The 18,336-nt window shown below is 41.8% G+C and overlaps 1 protein-coding gene across 1 annotated transcript; it reads right to left on the bottom strand.

The window, feature by feature from the left end:
* Window positions 1-24: 24 nt before the first annotated feature.
* LOC111840783 (Golgi reassembly-stacking protein 2) lies at window positions 25-9,161 on the bottom strand. Its single transcript, XM_023806011.2, has 10 exons — window positions 9,000-9,161; window positions 8,199-8,279; window positions 7,282-7,485; window positions 5,914-6,000; window positions 5,543-5,673; window positions 5,332-5,464; window positions 1,799-1,922; window positions 1,605-1,691; window positions 1,384-1,515; window positions 25-1,142 (listed from the first exon to the last, which is right to left on the bottom strand). Exons 1-10 carry the CDS (start codon window positions 9,060-9,062, stop codon window positions 841-843), a joined length of 1,344 nt encoding a protein of 447 aa, XP_023661779.1. The 5' UTR covers window positions 9,063-9,161; the 3' UTR covers window positions 25-840.
* Window positions 9,162-18,336: the final 9,175 nt, after the last annotated feature.

Here is an 18,336-nt window from a genome sequence, read left to right as displayed (position 1 = left end):
TTTACCATCGTACATACCTTTCCATCTCTTGCAATAATTTTTTTTATTTCCTCTGATAAATACTACGTGGAAAGATTACATTTGCGTAAAATGACTGAGAATGAACTAAAGTTCACTTTCTAAAGATCGTTTACAGTTGCATACAGATTTCGTCTTCTATACTGTACTAACCAACGTATTATTACGATTATTGTAAAAATCCTTACATTTATTGCAAGAATATATGTGAAGAAGATTCTTTTCCCATGTGGTCAAAGGCGCCATCTCCTGGTTCGTTAGTGATACAACAAGTTTTTTTCTTAACCGTCTCACCTTAACGCAGCACTAATCACATCCCAATTCGTTTTCAACAAATCGCACCCTAGTTACGCATAGGGGCGACGTAATAACCTTTGCTAAAAAGAAAAACGAATAAAACATCTAGGTCCCCTTAGGACAATAAACAAAAAACACATACCTGCATTCATGCTAAAAATCAACAGCTTGGACGGAAACAAGTTTGAAAAAAAAATTGAACAGGATAATTCAGCATAATAAACAAAACCGAACCAACAAGTCATTGTGAGTAGAAGTTCCTCAAATCTACAACTTGTAACAATGCTGGATATCAAATAAAAGGAATAACTGGGCACAAGAGTGGGGTTGGAGTTGGACAGTAATTGGCTGTAAAATCCTGATGTATGTGCACATTACTATCCCATTCTTTGCCTCTTAACGGTTCTCATCCCTATGCAACATGCACGAGGCGCCATATACTCTACAATGATGTGGGTTCGTGCAGACCGTCCCCTGCTCAAATAAATATGGTAGAAACAGCCGGACAAGCATGAGACAGAGTCATTATGAGGACTCCGAGGTAAATAGTGCATCTGATGATATGGTTTCCGTTGTAACCATCTTGGCTGTGACCAAGTCCTGGTTGGTGAGGAGTTTGGGAGGAGACGCTGCGTCAAGGATGAGGGCAGGAGTCTGGCCGGCGGGCGCTACCCCCGTACTCGAGCTGACTGGCAGAGTGAGGTCTGATGGGGGGAGCGTCAAACCGGAAACCAGCTGACGGAGCTGAGCAGGGGGCACAGGGGGAATAGACAGAGGGGGCATGCCGGGTAGGTTCAAGGGGGGCAAAGAGCCAAGTGGGGGCAAACCTGCAGGACAGCGGGGGGGGGGGAAATCAACAAGAGGAGTTTTAAAAACACAAGTGTAAACTAACAAATACTGGGCCTTTATGACAAGCTGTGACACTACCTGACTATTCAAACGGTGTATTACGATAGTTTGGAGGATGAACACCCCAGCTTTAAATATTAATGGACATTAATATCCATTATGATGTTAAGCAATGTGTAAGTATGAAACAGAACTGCTCACACAACGAACAAGCCTTACCCGTGGAAGATGGTGGCAATCTGGAAATTCCATGTAGAGACGGTAAAGACACTCCACTCAGGTCGGGTAAAGTGATATTTGGATTTGGCAAGGGGTTATAGGGAGGAAGGCCTCCTGGTAACGACATTAACCCTGTGCGGAAAAAAGGGAGATGACACTGTGAAGTCAAACCACACTTTTTATTGACTCATCTTTGCAGGTGCGGACGGCTTGTGTCTAACCAGGTATCGTGTTGGCAGAGCTGACTGCAGGAACTGTGCTCAGTGAGGCGCCGACTTGCGTTGGTAAGAGTGGCACAGTCGGGACACCTGGTACACAAATGTGGGGGAGGGGCGGTTCATAAAACAGGAGTCATTTTAATCAGATTAGAGCTATGGGGAATGCCCCTCCCTCATAAAGACCAGAGAGCCACAACCTGTGTGAAGAGCACTGGGGATGGTGGGCGTGGTGGTGCTGATTGACAGGCGAGACAGGTCCTTCTCCAGCTCCATGGGAGCAGAAGGCACGGCGGGCGGGGGGGTGACGGCAGAGAGCTGCACCTGGGGGGGGGGGGGGGGAATGCCACCTTTGATTAATGGGAAAGGTGAGAGCCGTTTAACCAGTCAATTAGTCACTTCAATCACGATGTCGTCGCAGGCTGGCGACCTTCCCTGTGCAGATCTGCCCAGATTCATAATGAGGGTTTTGTAGCTGTCCTACATCAAGGGGGAAATGGTGGCCTTTTTTAGAAGGGGTAAAAATAGGAGGTGACGGAGAAGCCAGCATATAGGCAGCAGATGGCACATAAAAAGGTACCCTGTGCCAGCTCGTTACCCTCCCCGCACTACAGATCTGGATAATGCAAATCATGGGTCTGTTATGCCAGACAACAAAAAGACCACATCTTCTGCATGCTCCATTCCTCTCTAGTTTCCACAACAAGTGAATTTTCCATGAGGTCATGACCTTGCCCCCCCATTGCTTTATGTTAACGGCTTTCATAACAGCAGATTCCGCCGCTTTCTCAGGCTGTTTATGAAACACGACGCTGGATTCAGGAAGGTTGCATGTGACGTCACATGGTACTATCCTCACCAAGTAAAGGCTGTCATCCATCATATTGGTGTACAGTTTCCCGTCTGGTGCAATTCTCCATGTGTACTGTATGGGCTCTTTCGCTGTGCATCTCATACATGATTTCTCTAGCCCGGACGCGGGTCACCGGGGCCCCCCCCTGGAGCCAGGCCTGGGGGTGGGGCTCAATGGTGAGCGCCTGGTGGCCAGGCCTGCACCCATGGGGCCTGGTCGGGCACAGCCCGAACAAGGCACATAGGTCCCCCCTCCAATGGGCTCACCACCTGTAGGAGGGGCCATAGGGGTTGGGTGCAGTGTGAGTTGGGCAGTGGCCAAAGGCGGGGACCTTGGCGGTCCGATCCTCGGCTGCAGAAGCTCTAGGGACATGGAATGTCACCTATCTGGTGGGGAAGGAGTCTGAGCTGGTGCGCGAGGCTGTGAGATTCCGACTAGATGTAGTCGGGCTCGCCTCGACGCACGGCTTGGGACCCTCTTCCACTCTGGAGTTGCTCACGGGGAGAGGCGCCGAGCAGGGGTGGGCATACATATTGCCCCCAGGCTGGGCGCCTGTACATTGGGGTTTACCGCAGTGGATGAGAAGGTAGTCTCCCTTCGCCTTCGGGTGGGGGGACGGGTCCTGACTGTTGTTTGCGTTTATGCGCCAAACGGCAGTTCAGAATACCCATCCTTTTTGGGGTCCTTGGAAGGGGTGTTGGAGATCGCTCCTCCCGGGGACACTCTTGTTCTCCTGGGGGACTTCAATGCTCACGTGGGCAATGACAGTGAGACCTGGAGAGGCGTGATTGGGAGGAACGGCCCCCCCCGATCTGAACCCGAGTGGTGTTTTGTTGTTGGATTTCTGTGCTCGTTACGGATTGTCCGTAATGAACACCATGTTCAAGCATAAGGGTGTCCATATGTGCACTTGGCACCAGGACACCCTAGGCCGCAGCTCGAGGATCGACTTTGTGGTCGTGTCATCGGACTTGTGGTCGCATGTATTGGACACTCGGGTGAGGAGAGGGGCAGAGCTGTCAACCGATCACCACCTGGTGGTGGGTTGGCTCCGATGGTGGGGGAGGAAGCCGGTCAGACCTGGCAGACCCAAGCGTATAGTGCGTCTGGCGGAATCCCCCATCAGGAGGAGTTTCAACTCCTACCTCCGGCAGAACTTCGCCCATGTCCTGGGGGAGGCGGGGGACATTGAGTCCGAATGGGCCATGCTGCCCCCGAGACCCAACCTCGGGTAAGCGGAAGTTAATGGATGGATGGATCTCATAGTTGGGTGTGGTGTTTGTTGTTGGCTGCAATGACACCAGTCTACGTGACTAAGGTAAGAGAGATGTTTTATCTAGCGAGGGCCACCAAAAATGGTTACACAGCATCTGAAGAGTGGATCATACTGAAAAGACAGTGGCAGGGTTTGCGGAGATCACTTTTTCAATGATAAGTAAGAGAGAAGTACAACGTGTTGCCACACCCAACACATGACGAACCACCTCAGGGATGTGAACCCAAGTGCAGCGTGTGGCGGGTGATACCTCACACTAGTTCGAGTGGAATGGAACAGTGTGAAATCTTTTCCAGTGGCTGGAGTGCCAATCCTGCCACCAACCCCCAAATGATTCCCTGAAAGCTAGAGGACCTGCTTGCAGGGCTGGCTGTAGGTTAACGTCATACCCAGGACAAAGCAGTTACAGGCCTTGCTCAAGGGCCCAACAGAGTAGAATCACTCCTAACATTAACAGGATTCGAACCACCGACCTTCTAAATGCTAGCACAGATCCTTAGCCTCAGAGCCACCAAAGCCGGTAAGAATAATGCTAAAACAACTAGTGTTTCTATGTGTTCATTTCCACAGATAACTTTACTGCTCTTAATTAGCCAGTGAGCATTGGCTTAGTTTTTGTTAGCATGCCAGCTATGATTTGGTTTATGGTTGTGGGAACTGATTCATTTTTTTTAATTGTAATTTTTATGCCACAGGATTTATGAAAGGTAAGCCGGTTACATAAAATCGTTGGCTGGTTTTAAAAACACAACATAGAAACATATCCTAAAGGTCATTCTTGTATTTTCCAGTTACACAAACCGGCCAGCATATAAGACAGGCAACACTGACTGGGGGCCAACAGTGAACATGGGACACAGCAGTATGAAAAGTCTGACAGCATCACAGGTAGCAAGAGAGGAACACAAAAAGAAACGTTTCCTCAGATAGCCAAATCAAAGCCATACATTCAGGGATTAGGTTAATCTATCAGCAATTCACAAACACATTCACTTATGTGCAATCAATCTAGATTTGTTGTAATAACAGCAAAAGGCATATCACTGTAATGTTAACAGTACAGAACAGAGCAACGTAATTGCTTGATGTTACCATTACATGATGAAAATAATATAATGATAAACAATATATAAGTGAAAAATAATAAGCTTGCAATTTATACTTGTACTTACCCATGAATACACCCATTTTTTCCTGTGCAGTTTTTGTACCCAGCCAGAAATAAAGAAATTAACCCCCCAGACTTTTATTTGCTTTTCCATGCTTTAGCGGTACTCACAACGTTTGAAAGAACAGACAATTGACTACATCCTCATAAATGACGGTGGGCGACTCACGACCATTTTGCTTTCAGTGTGTATGGGACACTTGCTTTCATATCATTTTATTTATATTGCTTTATCTCACTTTTTTATTTTAACTTTATTTCACATCACCATAAGCAGTGTACTTAATATGATTATTATGATAATAATACTTCACTACTTGACTTGCTTGCACTGACATGCTCAGAGTACTCCATTACCATGACTGACAATGCACCAAGATGGCAGCACAAGGCAACTGCGTAATACTATTGCAACCCTCCTGTAAGGAGGCCTTACCTCTGTGAATCCATCCTTCAGAGGGCTAGCGGGTTCGCTGGGAAATTGGCCTGGGAAACTGATCTTCTTCCCCTTCTCAAATGGTCGGGTTGGTATCCTGTGCAGGTAGCCATAGCCAATGCCACAGCCCAGGCTGCGGAGGAGAATGAGCCATCAGCCTATAGCCATTCGCAGAGCCGGTCGGGTGAGATGTCCAAGCACTGCGACATACCTGCCTTCTCCTCCCCACACGCTGTTCGGGGTTATTACCACCTCACGACAGTTGTCTGTGTCGGTATTGTACACATAGAGCTTCAGACCTTTTCCCTCATGGTTTTCAATGAGCGAGAAGAGGTCCTCTGACTGCAGGATTGAAGAAACAGTGAGCAAGCTGGTGGTGGGACTTCAGTAAAAGCTGGTGGTGGGACTTCAGTAAATGAAGTCCCACCACCTGATAAACAATGATACTTCTTATAAAACCGTAGTGCTTTTAAGTAGATTGCAGAGAGTACTATTTATTACCACAATTATATACTACTGTAACATCTTTAATAATTTAACACCAATGCATAAACAAATATAAAGACGTAAAACCAGACAGACCTCATTCATTACTGTGTCAGCTCCAATAATGTAATCTGTGTGCGGCCTAAGGCCAGCCAAGGCGGCCGGGGAGTTGGGCTCCACTTCCTGGCAAGAAAAGGACACACAAACAGCTGACGTTTTACATTCTGACTGGAAAATAACCACAGGGCAAATTGGTGTTAGCCAGCTGCATGCTCGCAAAAACATTCAGTGGAGATGCACCAATCGACCACCCAGGGACTAGAATTGGCTGATTTTCAGCGTGCTTGGCCCGGACTGAACCGGTCCGTTTTACGCATGCACCACACGTCATACACACAGCTGCGCAGGCAATAGCCTCACAGCCACATGCTAGCATGTCGTTAGCGTGGAAGTTCTTCACTGTGAGTGAAGACAACACAGAGCTTGCAATTTGTGATGCATTCAACACAGTAAACCATGGGGGAACCACAACTAAAACGCGGTGAAACACGAAGTGAACTTTAAACTGATTATTAAACATATACTAGATAATCTTGAAAATGAATAATCATTAAAATTGCAAAGCTAGCAAAGGTTTTTTTCCTATGAGTAAAAATGTTCTGACAAAACTTTAACCCTCTCCGCTATTATGTCCATACAGTTTGAAGGTATAAAAAAGCCTGATCTTAATCCATCTTATTAGCAATGTAAGAATTGTATGTGCATAACATGTGATGTTGGTATTAAAATTATTACCCTGCACCTATTATCTGGAAGAGAATAGTATGCTTCAGTTTTATTTGGAGGTTTGTAACCTATGGAATTTTTAGACAAGTCAAAAAAAAAAAAAGAGAGAAAGGTCAATGTCGTGTTATCTGGTGAATTTAAACATACGGGAAATTGATACAAGTAACTGACATGTTATTTAAACGTTATCCCTGCTTTCATTTGGTAAAGTAAAATACATCAGACAAAGTTGGGTGTGCAGCAATCTCATTTTCGGTTAACTGCTATTCATACCTGTTTCCAGTCACAGAGCACTTTATTTTGAGACTTGTTTAAGTGAGAGAAGATCCTGTAACTTAGTGTAGTTTGAGGGAAATCGTAAAGTTTAACAATTTATGAAAATAAAGTTTTGCATTGAAAAAAAGTTGATTTTTGTTTATATATGCGATCAATTACAGTATAGTTCTAAGAAAGAAAATCGGAATTGGCGAAAATCAGTATCAGCAGGTCTTGCCAAAAATAGGTAATTGGAATCAGTCAAGAAAATTGCAATCAGTGCATCTCTAACATTTAGTACTGTTACTGGTTTATGTGCAAAAGATAGAGATACAAACATCATAGAAAAACAGACAACCCAGCATCCCAGCTGTCCTTCAAGAGCGATCAGCTCCTTGCCATTGATTACAAAATTGCACTTACAAGAACGTGCCAGACATTTTCATTGGCACCCTCGAAGCTGCAGAAGCGGATGCTGACCCCCAGTAGCCCCTGCCCCCCCCACATGTTGCTGGGGGTGATGGTGGTCTCCCTCAGGTCCAGGGTCTTGCTGCTGTACACCAGCATCTTTACTGGCTTCTCCACATTGACTTTCAACAGGTCTTTCAGTGTGTCATTATCTTTGTTCTGTCCAAAAGCAAAACATAGTAAGAATAATTAGATTTATTTGCTCGACTGCAGCTTCCATCCAAATAACCCATTTTAAGGGGTTAGTTATTAATTTGCTAAGTACACCACTATAATACCAAACTCATTACATGCTTTGGTTTCTCCTCACACACACAAACTTCGACAGATTTTTATTACATTAAAATGCATAATTTTACTATCCTTAGCGTTTCTAGCTGAACGTGCATGTAGAAAGGAGTTTAAGCCATTTTGAAGTTCATTATTTTTTGTTAATAAAAAGAAAGGTTTCTCTTTGGTTGACTGGGATTAAAAAAGAAAACTGCTTAATCTTACAGGCCTACAATGCAAGGGAAATGAGGAGGCTGTAAAACAGGTTAAGAGACCACCTTCATCGTGCCAAAGACGCCTAAAGGCAGTCTATCCAGGAGCTACAGCAGGGATTCTGACCGCAGTTTTCCTTATTAAAAGGAATGCTACTGAAACAAATCTCTTTAATTTTAAGCATAATTATTTTTTCCACCTTCTGTTTCCTCTGTACATGGGGGAAATATGACATCCTGCTTGTCTGAGATGCTAAACAACACAAATTTTGTCTGACTAATCACAATGGTGCCAGAGAAAATCCCTTAATGAATCTGAAAATGTTTATCAATACTGTGAGAGTAAACTCAAAGCCACTGATTTAATAACATTTAATCAAGAATGCAGACCAATCTTGTGCTATTAATAGAAACAATGAAGTCAAAGAACGGTTCCAGTCCCGCCCGGTGTCCTGGCGAGTTCTCTTGAACCTGTAAAGAGAAGTGATCACAATTAAAAGCCAGCCAAAAAGAAAAATTTCGATTTTTTTTTTTTGTCTTGTGGATTTTTTTTTTTAAAAAAGAAAAAAACCTAACTTAGTCGCTTAAAGAAAAGAAAAGAAGGCACGGTATAGTTTAGTGAGACGCAACTTAGTATACATATTTTTCAGTTTAATATCACAAGAATTGGCACTATTAGTGAGATTAAAATCACCACAATTTAACGACGTGTGGTGTCAAATTCATTATCAAATCAGTAGTTAAGTGGCTGAAAACCTAGTTATACCACGTTACTAGGAAGAACATAACTGCTTAACCTGTTAATAGTTTTGATTCGCATAAGACCCATACAGCTTTACTAGATTTGTGTTAAATATAATGTTGACTAAGGCAATATCGTTCGTATCAGCATAAAAACTAGGTCTTGCCGAAATCACTAACTGGATTTAGATATATGTTAATAGATCGTTAGGATACACCTCAGTTTCCAAACCACTTACTTAGCATGCTAGCCGTTGGTTATTACGGTTAAAAAACAGTATGCATTCCATTAAATTTGCAGCAAATGACAAATTTGAAAACATGATCAATAAGAATGCAGCTCAAAACGGCATGCAGCATCACCAGTAGGCCGCGGTAAGACCTACGTCCCGTTTGACCAAATTTAATCATATTTAACAACAAGGCCCTACGGACATCAAAGCTGCTTACTCTGAGTATATGATAACCCTCGGACCCTCCACCAGGAATCTCGACACTCTGCGATCCCCCCATGCCTCCCAGAATTTGAAGCGTTTATGATTAGATGTATCGAGCGCTTCTACTATTGCGTTATTTGAGTAACTGTTGGTGGTCACAATAAGCAGCTTCCGGTATTAATTTTTCAAAGTAAAAGTCCCTGTAGTCTAAAATATTCTTTAACCTATATAAATTAAAAAGACTCTACATTATAGTGTTTTAGAAATTAAAATATTACTCTGCTCATCGCAACCCTGACCAGGATTAGCATATGAAAAATCGATTAATCCAATGTATTAATTAAGGTGATATCACATAATATAAAAGTATTTACAATCTTAAAGTCTTTTTCACAACTATTTACTGTGGTGAGTCTGAAGCATAACTTAGGATGCACAGGGCACTGGGCAGGGGATGCATTGAATAGGGTGTGATTCCATTACAGAGTCACACATTATGGGCAATTTAAAGACAACCAATCCATGCTTTTGGATTGCAGGAGGAATACCAGTAGGAAATCCACATAAACACAAGGAGAATATACAAATTCCACTATTGTTCCACTACCTTCTACACACCAGGCTTCCAATACAACACAAGCTCACGCCACCTACAGAAGTTCCCTGATGACTACTCCATTGACAGGTTCATTTAGTAAGAGTATAGGAGGCTAGTAGGGGACCTTATCTTGTGCAGGGAGAACCACCTGCAGCTCCACCTCAGCAGGAGCAGTAGTTGCTGGTACATTTCCGTCATGCCAAGAAGCTGCTGAAGCTAATCACAATATGAAAGGATAAAGTGGAGGTGATGAGTTTCTGGAGTAGCTGGGGGACCATCTGAACAATAGACTGCACTGTGCAGACCATACAGTGGTGCTGTACAAGAAAGGACAAAGCAAACTTGACTTTCTGAAAAGGCATGTGATTTTATATGTTTAGCTAGGTACTATATATATTTTACCAGATAACGAAGTATTTTTCTCTTGTTATACTAGCAAAACAGTTATTGTTAAAGTTATTGGTACACTACATTATCTGTCATAATAAGTCACCTTTATATTGTGCCTAAAATGATCAGCGATATGTACACTTTTATTTTAGTATATATATTCCGGAAGTTAATAAAGAAACCTAATGACCGGATGTTTAACTGAACTACCTCAGTTCCGGTACAAACTTATACATTCGTAACACGTTTGTAGTTACGTGGTGTTTCAGTGTTGTCTGAAAAAATATTGCCATTGCGCAGTTGTTTTCCCGAAATGAGTTGCTGGAGGTTACACATATGGCTTAATAAGAACCGCCAACTTGATGCATAATAGAGTGCATAGGATTTCTTTACCGGAAAAAAAATATTTTCTAAACGGCGTTGTTGTTTAGATTGGATTCACACGTATATGTTCAGAAAGACGTTACATGGAGGTAGTGTAAAAATACCAATTTTCCAGTAAAGGATCTCGTGAAATCCTATAGTTGACAAATATCTGGCTCAAGCCACGAGAATATAAACGATCACACACACTCCAGGAAATTTAGGAACATCAGTTTGCCTAATTGCATGTTTTTGGTCAGCGGGAGTAAACTGAAATACCCGCGCAACACCCGGGAGGTGAAAAGTTAAAGTACTTCCTGTAATTACGATTCAAGAAAGATTAGACGCTGAATCGTGAGCTGAATTGTCATTTTGATAACTCGTAGTTTTAAGTAAAAAGCAGTGAAAAAAAGAGAAAAATAATACATTAACCAAAATATACTCAGCAAAAAAAGAAACGTCCCTTTTTCAGGACTGTGTATTTCAACAATAATGTTGTAAAAATTCAAATAACTTTACAGATCTTCATTGTACAGGGTCTAAACAATGTTTCCATGCATGTTCAATTAACCATAACCAATTAATTAACATGCACATCCGAATATCACACCTACGTGACAGGTACAGGATGGCCCCAACAACTGCCCGAGTCACACCAGGAACACACAAGCCCTCAGTCCAGCCTCTCTCAGCCTATTGCGGACAGTCTGAGCACTGATGGAGGGATTGTGTGTTCCTGGTGTGACTCGGGCAGTTGTTGTGGCCATCCTGTACCTGTCACGCAGGTGTGATATTCGGGTGTACTGATCCTGTGCAGGTGTTGTTACACGTGGTCTTCCACTGCGAGGATGATCAGCTGTCCTTCCTGTCTCCCTGTAGCGCTGTCTTAGGCGTCTCACAGTGCGGACATGGCAATTTATTGCCCTAGCCACATCAGCAGTCCTCATGCCTCCCTGCAACATGCCTAATGCACGTTCACGCAGATGAGCAGGGACCCTGGGCATCTTTCTTTGGGTGTTTTTCACAGTCGGTGGACAAGTCTCTTTAGTGTCCTGCGTTTTTAGAACTGTGACCTTAAATGCCTACTTTCTGTAAGCTGTTAAGGTCTTAACGACCATTCCACAGGTGCATGTTAATTAATTGATTATGGTTAATTGAACATGCATGGAAAACATTGTTTAAACCCTTTACAATGAAGATCTGTAAAGTTATTTGGATTTTTACAACATTATTGTTGAAATACACAGTCCTGAAAAAGGGACGTTTCTTTTTTTGCTGAGTATATATGGCTTCGGTATTGGATCACATATGGCTATTTTCTGCGCTATTGATGGACGACAAAAACATAGGTCTAATTCACATTTGGCTGCTCATTTACGTGTATTTTCAGTTTAATGTGCTTGTCATAGATGGAGGTATTTTTTGTAATAAAACCCTGCCGTCTAATAGACAGTAATATCTGTTTTCCACTCTGTTTCCCTCTGAAATAATATTTCATTTACATTTAGTGAAAATGACAGGTTTGGAATATTCTGTCATGATGATATTAAAATCAGCTGAGATTTTTGGCTTTTAGTGGGAGATAAATGAAGTTGCTGTGTTAAAATGAAATTTATTAGATTGTATGACTTTTCAAATGCGAGAAGTGAAGGGGGTTACGCCCCCAATGATTTTGCAAATAAGCAAAACGTAGAACATAAACGTAGGAAGTGTATGTATGTGTGTTAAAACATGGTACAAATCACCTCCTACATTGGTTCAAAATGGAGTGTTTCATGATCCACCCGGAAACCTGTGATGTATTCAGTGCCAGTCAGCTGAAGTACGTGAAGATGGGGAAAGAATATTCTGGTCGTCTCTGTCTGTCCCAGTTTCACTGGAGCTCAAGTACATGCACTGCGGCTTAGGATTGCAAGGACACACCTGTTTTTTACTCACTTGAATTGAGCGACAGTGAACCTGGACATGATCACATGATGCACTGGGTATAAGAGGATAACACCCTGTATGGGATACCAGTCACACATTCATAATGGGGAGATGTCCCTAGACACTGAAGATGGCTGAAGATGGCTGAAGATGGCTGAAGATGATGATTATACCTGACAGCTGTCACAATTCCTTAATTGACAGTGATGATGCCATTCAACTGTCATATTCCCATATATTGGCTTGTTTTCTTCTAAAAGAAATTACTGTGGTCAGTGTGCATGGATTTTATAGCATGACAGTTTCTCTTGGAAAATATGATTCTTCCTAATAAAACAGCATGCGAAAGCACTACAATATGTCCTTCCCATCAGGGGTTCAGGCATTATATTTGCAATTTTCTCTTAAAGTAAAATGAATCCCATAAACTCTGCTTCTGTCAAGATTCTAGTGTGAAATTAATGGGGTGTCTTTGAAGAAAGCCCCCCTGAAACAATGGTAGACCGTTAGTGATGCTCTAAGAGGAAATTCAGAGTATCATAACTGTCACTTCTATCCCACTGCTTAAATCATACATATCATAAAATGTATATTCGCAATTAAGGGATCCATTGTTTACAGGACATTTAATAGTTCTGTTTAATTTATTAATTAGTGTAAAAAATAAAATGTTAGATAATAATCATAGGTTTTTTTTAAATATCTAAACTACATTATAACACAATAATAATTCCAATTAATGTTTAATTGAAATATCTTTAGTCAACTGAAGAAAAAACACATCAGCAATGCACAGGCATAAAAAAATCCCCAGTGAGACAAACAAAAGCACGAGAGAGTGAAAGAGTGTAAACACATGGCAGGCATCTGAACACGGCCTTCTCACTGCCCTTCACATTGCGTTTCTCCTCCGTCTCATCTTCCTCTGTCCACCAGGCATGGCGGCAAGGTTCTGTAACCTTGTCGCTCCCACTGGAGTGGTGGGGGCCTCCCGGCTGACAAGCCAGTGAGTCAGGATTGTGGTTGACAGCCGGCAAAGCAGAGCCCACGCGAGAGATGGAACCCGGAACGCCGTCACCGCCCACCTCCCCCCCCCCCGCCCGCTCAAGTGATCGTGTTTGACAGGAGAACATCTTCACCTCATCATTTTCACCTTAAAGCTCTCTTTGTAGATTTAGTGCTGACGTTTGTATTGTGCATAAATGTTTCACAGTGACAGAAATGCTAAGATATTGCCTTCAACGTACTGTTGTTATTTGCCACCAGATCAGTCTTGGTATGTGATACATGCCACTTCATTGGTGGGTTTTCTTAACTGCTTGCTTCACTAATTCTCTCCCTTTGTTTATCAGGGAAATTGTATGCAGCTGACTACTACTGGGGACATAACTGTATGTGTCACATGATGTTTCCTGTAGAATGAACACCCATACCCATAACAGTGGGATATCCTGAAGCTGGAATAATCTGCGTTATAGCAATGCATAATCCTGAGTGACCTATTTACTAACAGTGACTAATCTGATCCTTGCATGCCTCTGTGCTTATGTGAAACAGAATGGATTTAGAGACAACCTTCTGTAAATTTCCCTCTTGTCATTACATCAGTTGAAGAGTGTCCAGAGTAAGTGTCGATATTTATTTTGTGACTAGTTTGGCAGTAACGCCTTTGGTACAGGATGGATTTGTCCCATTGAAAAACAAATGACTGAATTACTAGACATCAGTTAGTAAGACAGTGCCATGACTTTGAGAATGACCTTATTTATAAAGAGAGTGGTGTAGAAACTCAACATGTTGCAAGAGAAATTAAGGAGAGGAGAGGAATGAAAAGGTGGAATTGGAGAGGCAGACGTCACTACATCATCCAGGCCAAAGATATGAGGGCCAGTGTACTGTGTGTCAGAAAGAGGACGCTACACCCCACACAGACAAAGACCACGACTCTGGCAAAAAAGTACACTGCCCCCCCCCCCACACTAACACTGAGTCTGAAACAAGTATGCTGCACCCCACACAGACAAACACAATTATTCCAAAAGAAGTACACTATACTCCACATAGACAAACATGCCATAATTCAAAAGCCACTCTATTCTGCACCAAAATACACAGAATTTTATATTGCACAATTGTTACAGAGAGAAAAATTGGTTCAGGATCAACCCACCGAAACTCCGCACCAGAGGGTCAACAACATGGCAAATTCTGATAGACATTTTAATCACCATGTAATTTTTACAATGGACAAGGTATTTAAAAAGAAACTATAGTAGCCTTTCCTCAAAAAACGCACATGGACACAGACAAGTTTTGCCACAGATGCATTTTTCCGTGTATAGACAGGCTGATGATCCCTGGCCCACACACAAACACTAGTTGCTAGTTATTTTTCCACAAAATTTAATAATTATTATGCATCCTTATGTTTATTCCTTGCAAAGCCAAAGAAAAATACACATTATACAAATAAAGGGACACCAGATCCTAACACCCACAGGAACTTTTATGACATCCCATTCTAAATCCATAGGCATCAATATGGAGTTGGTTCCCCCTTTGCAGCTATAACAGCTGCCACTCTTCTGGGAAGGATTTCCACAAGATTTTGGAGTGTGTCTGTGGGAATTTTCGCCCATTTATCCAGAAGAGCATTTCTGACATTCAGGCACTGATGTTGGACGTGAAGGCCTGGCTCGCAATTTCCATTCTAGTTCATGCCAAAGGTGCTTGAAGCGGTTGAGGTCAGGGCTTTGTGTGGCCAGTCAAGGTTTTCTACAACAAACTCACCCAACCATGTCTTTGTGGACATTGTGGACTGGGGCACAATCGTGCTGGAACATGGTCTCGCAGAGTTGGAAACATGGAGTTGTCTAAAATGTCTTGGTATGCTGAAGCATTTAAAGTTCTTGATTTTATACACCTGTGGCAATGAGTCTGACCAAAACACCTGAATTCAGTGATTAAGAGGTGTGTCCCAGTACTTTTGTCCATATAGTGTATGTTTGCAAACCAGTTATATGTAGTTCTTACGCAGGATTTCCACCTCACCCTTGAAATAAGAGAAAGATTTTTTTGTTTTATTTATAGTATTTACCAAGTTAATTTACATCTGTGAGTGCTTATAATATACACCTAACCCCCATTTTCAGGAAAAAAAGTTTATGTATTTCATAACAATAGGAAACATAAACCAAAGATTGATAGAATATCTGATCCATCCATCCATTTTCTATACTCGCTTGTCCTATGAAGGGTAGATAGGGTCCAGAGTCTATCCCCGAAGCTACAAGAGTAAAGCAGGGAATAATCCAGGAAAGGGTGCCAACCCATCACAAGGCATATCTGATGTTCATTTAGTTTTATCATTACATGCTTTATATGAAAATACTCAGCACTTACTGATTTTGAGCTTTTTAGCCTGCCTAATAAATGCATGTCTGTGTATTACATAAGGAGCATTCAACAACCTTTCCAAGGTTGAGTCAGAAGAAATGAAGAATTCTAGCTGAATAAGGCACATCAGTACGAGAGGCGCGGCACATCTCCAGCGTCTGGCGTCCCACACTCTAGCCATTGCCCTTTTGATCACAGAAAGACAGGGAGCCAGTCATGCTTATCATATCCGAAAAGGCCAGCTCTGGGATTAATCAGTGTGTAACAATGCTCGTAATTGGGATTGATGGGCTATCTGATCGCAGACAGTGGTAACAGAGTGATGTGAAGAGCAATCAGATCTGAATTTCATGCTCGGCAACAAAGACCTATTTTTAAATATTGTCATTTGACTGGCAGATTGTATCTAAATAAAGCAGGTATTTAAATAATTATGAAGAGAATTCTTATTCATTCAGTCAGTCAAGTTCCTGAATTAAAGTATTAAATATGTTATGTTTTCACATCATTTGTATCTCTATAAAAGCTAAGGGAAAAACTATTCATTTATATTTATCCAGATAATAAAAAGCTTGCAAACACAACAGGAATTCTGATTGAGAGTGATGTGCTTAAATTACAGAATTGCAATAACCTTCAAGCTAACCTAAATATATATTGTTCTGATGTTTAGCTGGAAAGCAATTAAGTATTTCTCATCTAGTCAATGATGCATGTGAGAACAGAAAACAGCGTGCGGAATCAAGTGAGCAGCATGAAAGGAAAATTATGAACTTTAAGGTGACATTTGTTTCAGGTTACTTCCAGTTTCTGTATATGTACTAAGCCACCCTCATTTTGGCTAATTGGAAACCTGGTTCATGTACAGCATTGCAATCTGGCTCCTCCATTTTCATTAACTTTCAATTATTTTCAAGGGCTTGAAACACCTGCTTCCAAATTAGCTTTGTAATTACACATCAATTCAATTTAGACCAGACAATATTATCATCATTGACTGGATGCAGATATCTAATTGCTCTCTAGGTAAACATTACTTTTTAGGGAACTGTCAGGACCGGAACAAAATTCATGTGGGTTACCAGAAGGAAAGCTACAATCACATGATTTTTTGAGAATTACTTGCATATACCTCAATACACAAATAAGTAACTTTTTGTTAACAATGGTCAAGTATTTTCATGTAGATGTGGGTTTTAATCCCAAAGCTCTAATCACAGACATGAAGATGAGCTGTATGCCCCTAATGGCCAATGCACACGCGCGTCTATATTCCATATTCATCTGAGACTCACATGAGCAAAATAGGTCATAATCCATCAGATTTTATTATAAATGTTTTAAAGGGCAAAATAACGAGAAGAGGCTGTGGTTGCTGGTGTGGGGTTGCTGATGGGGGATGAGGACACTCAGATGGGGAATGATCAGCCAATGATGCCTCTTTCCCCGGGTGATTAAGTTGAAGAATGGAGACTGACTCCCAGACAGGTGTGGGAAATTGAGTCAGGAATAAGCGGTCACAGGGGATTCACAGGGAAGTACTTTTATTATAGGCAAATGTAGAAAGTTTTCTTTATGTACCTCTTTTTTTGCATTAATGTTATCATTTATTTTATCTTATACTGTGACAGATTTTCCATTTCCTGTGAGATTTCATAAGGGAAATGGTACTTGTGGACTACTGAAGGCTGTCTCAGGTATGAGATTAGATAAAAGCACCATCATTCATACTGCTGGATGCATTATATAAAACACAGAGACACTGTGCAGTACCTGCCGTGTGGTTCCCTTTACCAATAGTAAATCTAGCAGTCAATTACAGTAATAGGTTTTATAAGCTGCTTGTAAAATTTTGGATCACTATGCATGTCCTCTTTAGATGCAGGGGCTTGGAACCGGGGAGGACAGGTATGATGCCCCCCCCTCAATATTTAATATGAAATTATTCATTGCTCCGATAAATAGACCTTTAAACAGCATTTAAATATAATCAAACTGTCTCCTATACCATTGTTTAGATGCATTCACAAAAAAGAGTCACTACATTAATATGCATAAAACAGTAACTGCTTTAATATGATGTGACTGGTAAATGCTGAGCCACAATGGTGTTTGTCGACACAGACTGGGGAGACACAGACTTCCAGCATGGGGTTAGTCTTTCTTCAGTGGAAGACCAAGAGCAATGGGGGTCTTTTGTTTTCTGGTATAAATTATCCCTAAAGCATGGCTGCTTTCCATGGCTAACCAAGCCCATCACACAAAATTGAGCACACCGCCTCCTGTCATTTGAATCAATCTGGGCCAGCATCTGTAGCCCTCTCTGCTCGGTCTATAATATAAATGAACAAAATCAACAAAATCTGGGTTTGCGAGGGTGATTGCATAAAAACAGAGAAAGCACAACATCTAGGATTGTCCTCCTAAGGTATTCATCAGTACTAATCTAAACAAACCCAGATGAATTTGCATTGAAAATAACTTATATTATTCAATATTTAAATCAATGAACACACAGAAAATATATAGACCTGCATTTTTAAAAAAGACCCAGATTCCAAGCAGTCGACTGCTCCCCATCCTACAGGACAGGAAACAGCATGATTATAGACTAACTGGACTTGTAAAACAGAAGTGGGACACCACAGATGCCCTATAATGAGTGATGAAGCGC

Source organism: Paramormyrops kingsleyae, chromosome 1 (genome assembly GCF_048594095.1).
Source record: "Paramormyrops kingsleyae isolate MSU_618 chromosome 1, PKINGS_0.4, whole genome shotgun sequence".
NCBI classification, from domain to species: domain Eukaryota; kingdom Metazoa; phylum Chordata; class Actinopteri; order Osteoglossiformes; family Mormyridae; genus Paramormyrops; species Paramormyrops kingsleyae.
This window is presented reverse-complemented; position numbering and strand designations above follow the sequence as displayed.

Bases quoted from the DNA above. Each gene is read 5' to 3' on its own strand.
- LOC111840783 (XM_023806011.2), bottom strand. From the start codon at position 9,062: ATGGGGGGATCGCAGAGTGTCGAGATTCCTGGTGGAGGGTCCGAGGGT. The intron at 1,692-1,798 runs GTTGTGGCTCTC...TTTGTGTACCAG, and splicing joins CCCCAGTGCTCTTCACACAG to GTGTCCCGACTGTGCCACTC. The intron at 1,516-1,604 runs GTTAGACACAAG...TTTTCCGCACAG, and splicing joins CTCTGCCAACACGATACCTG to GGTTAATGTCGTTACCAGGA.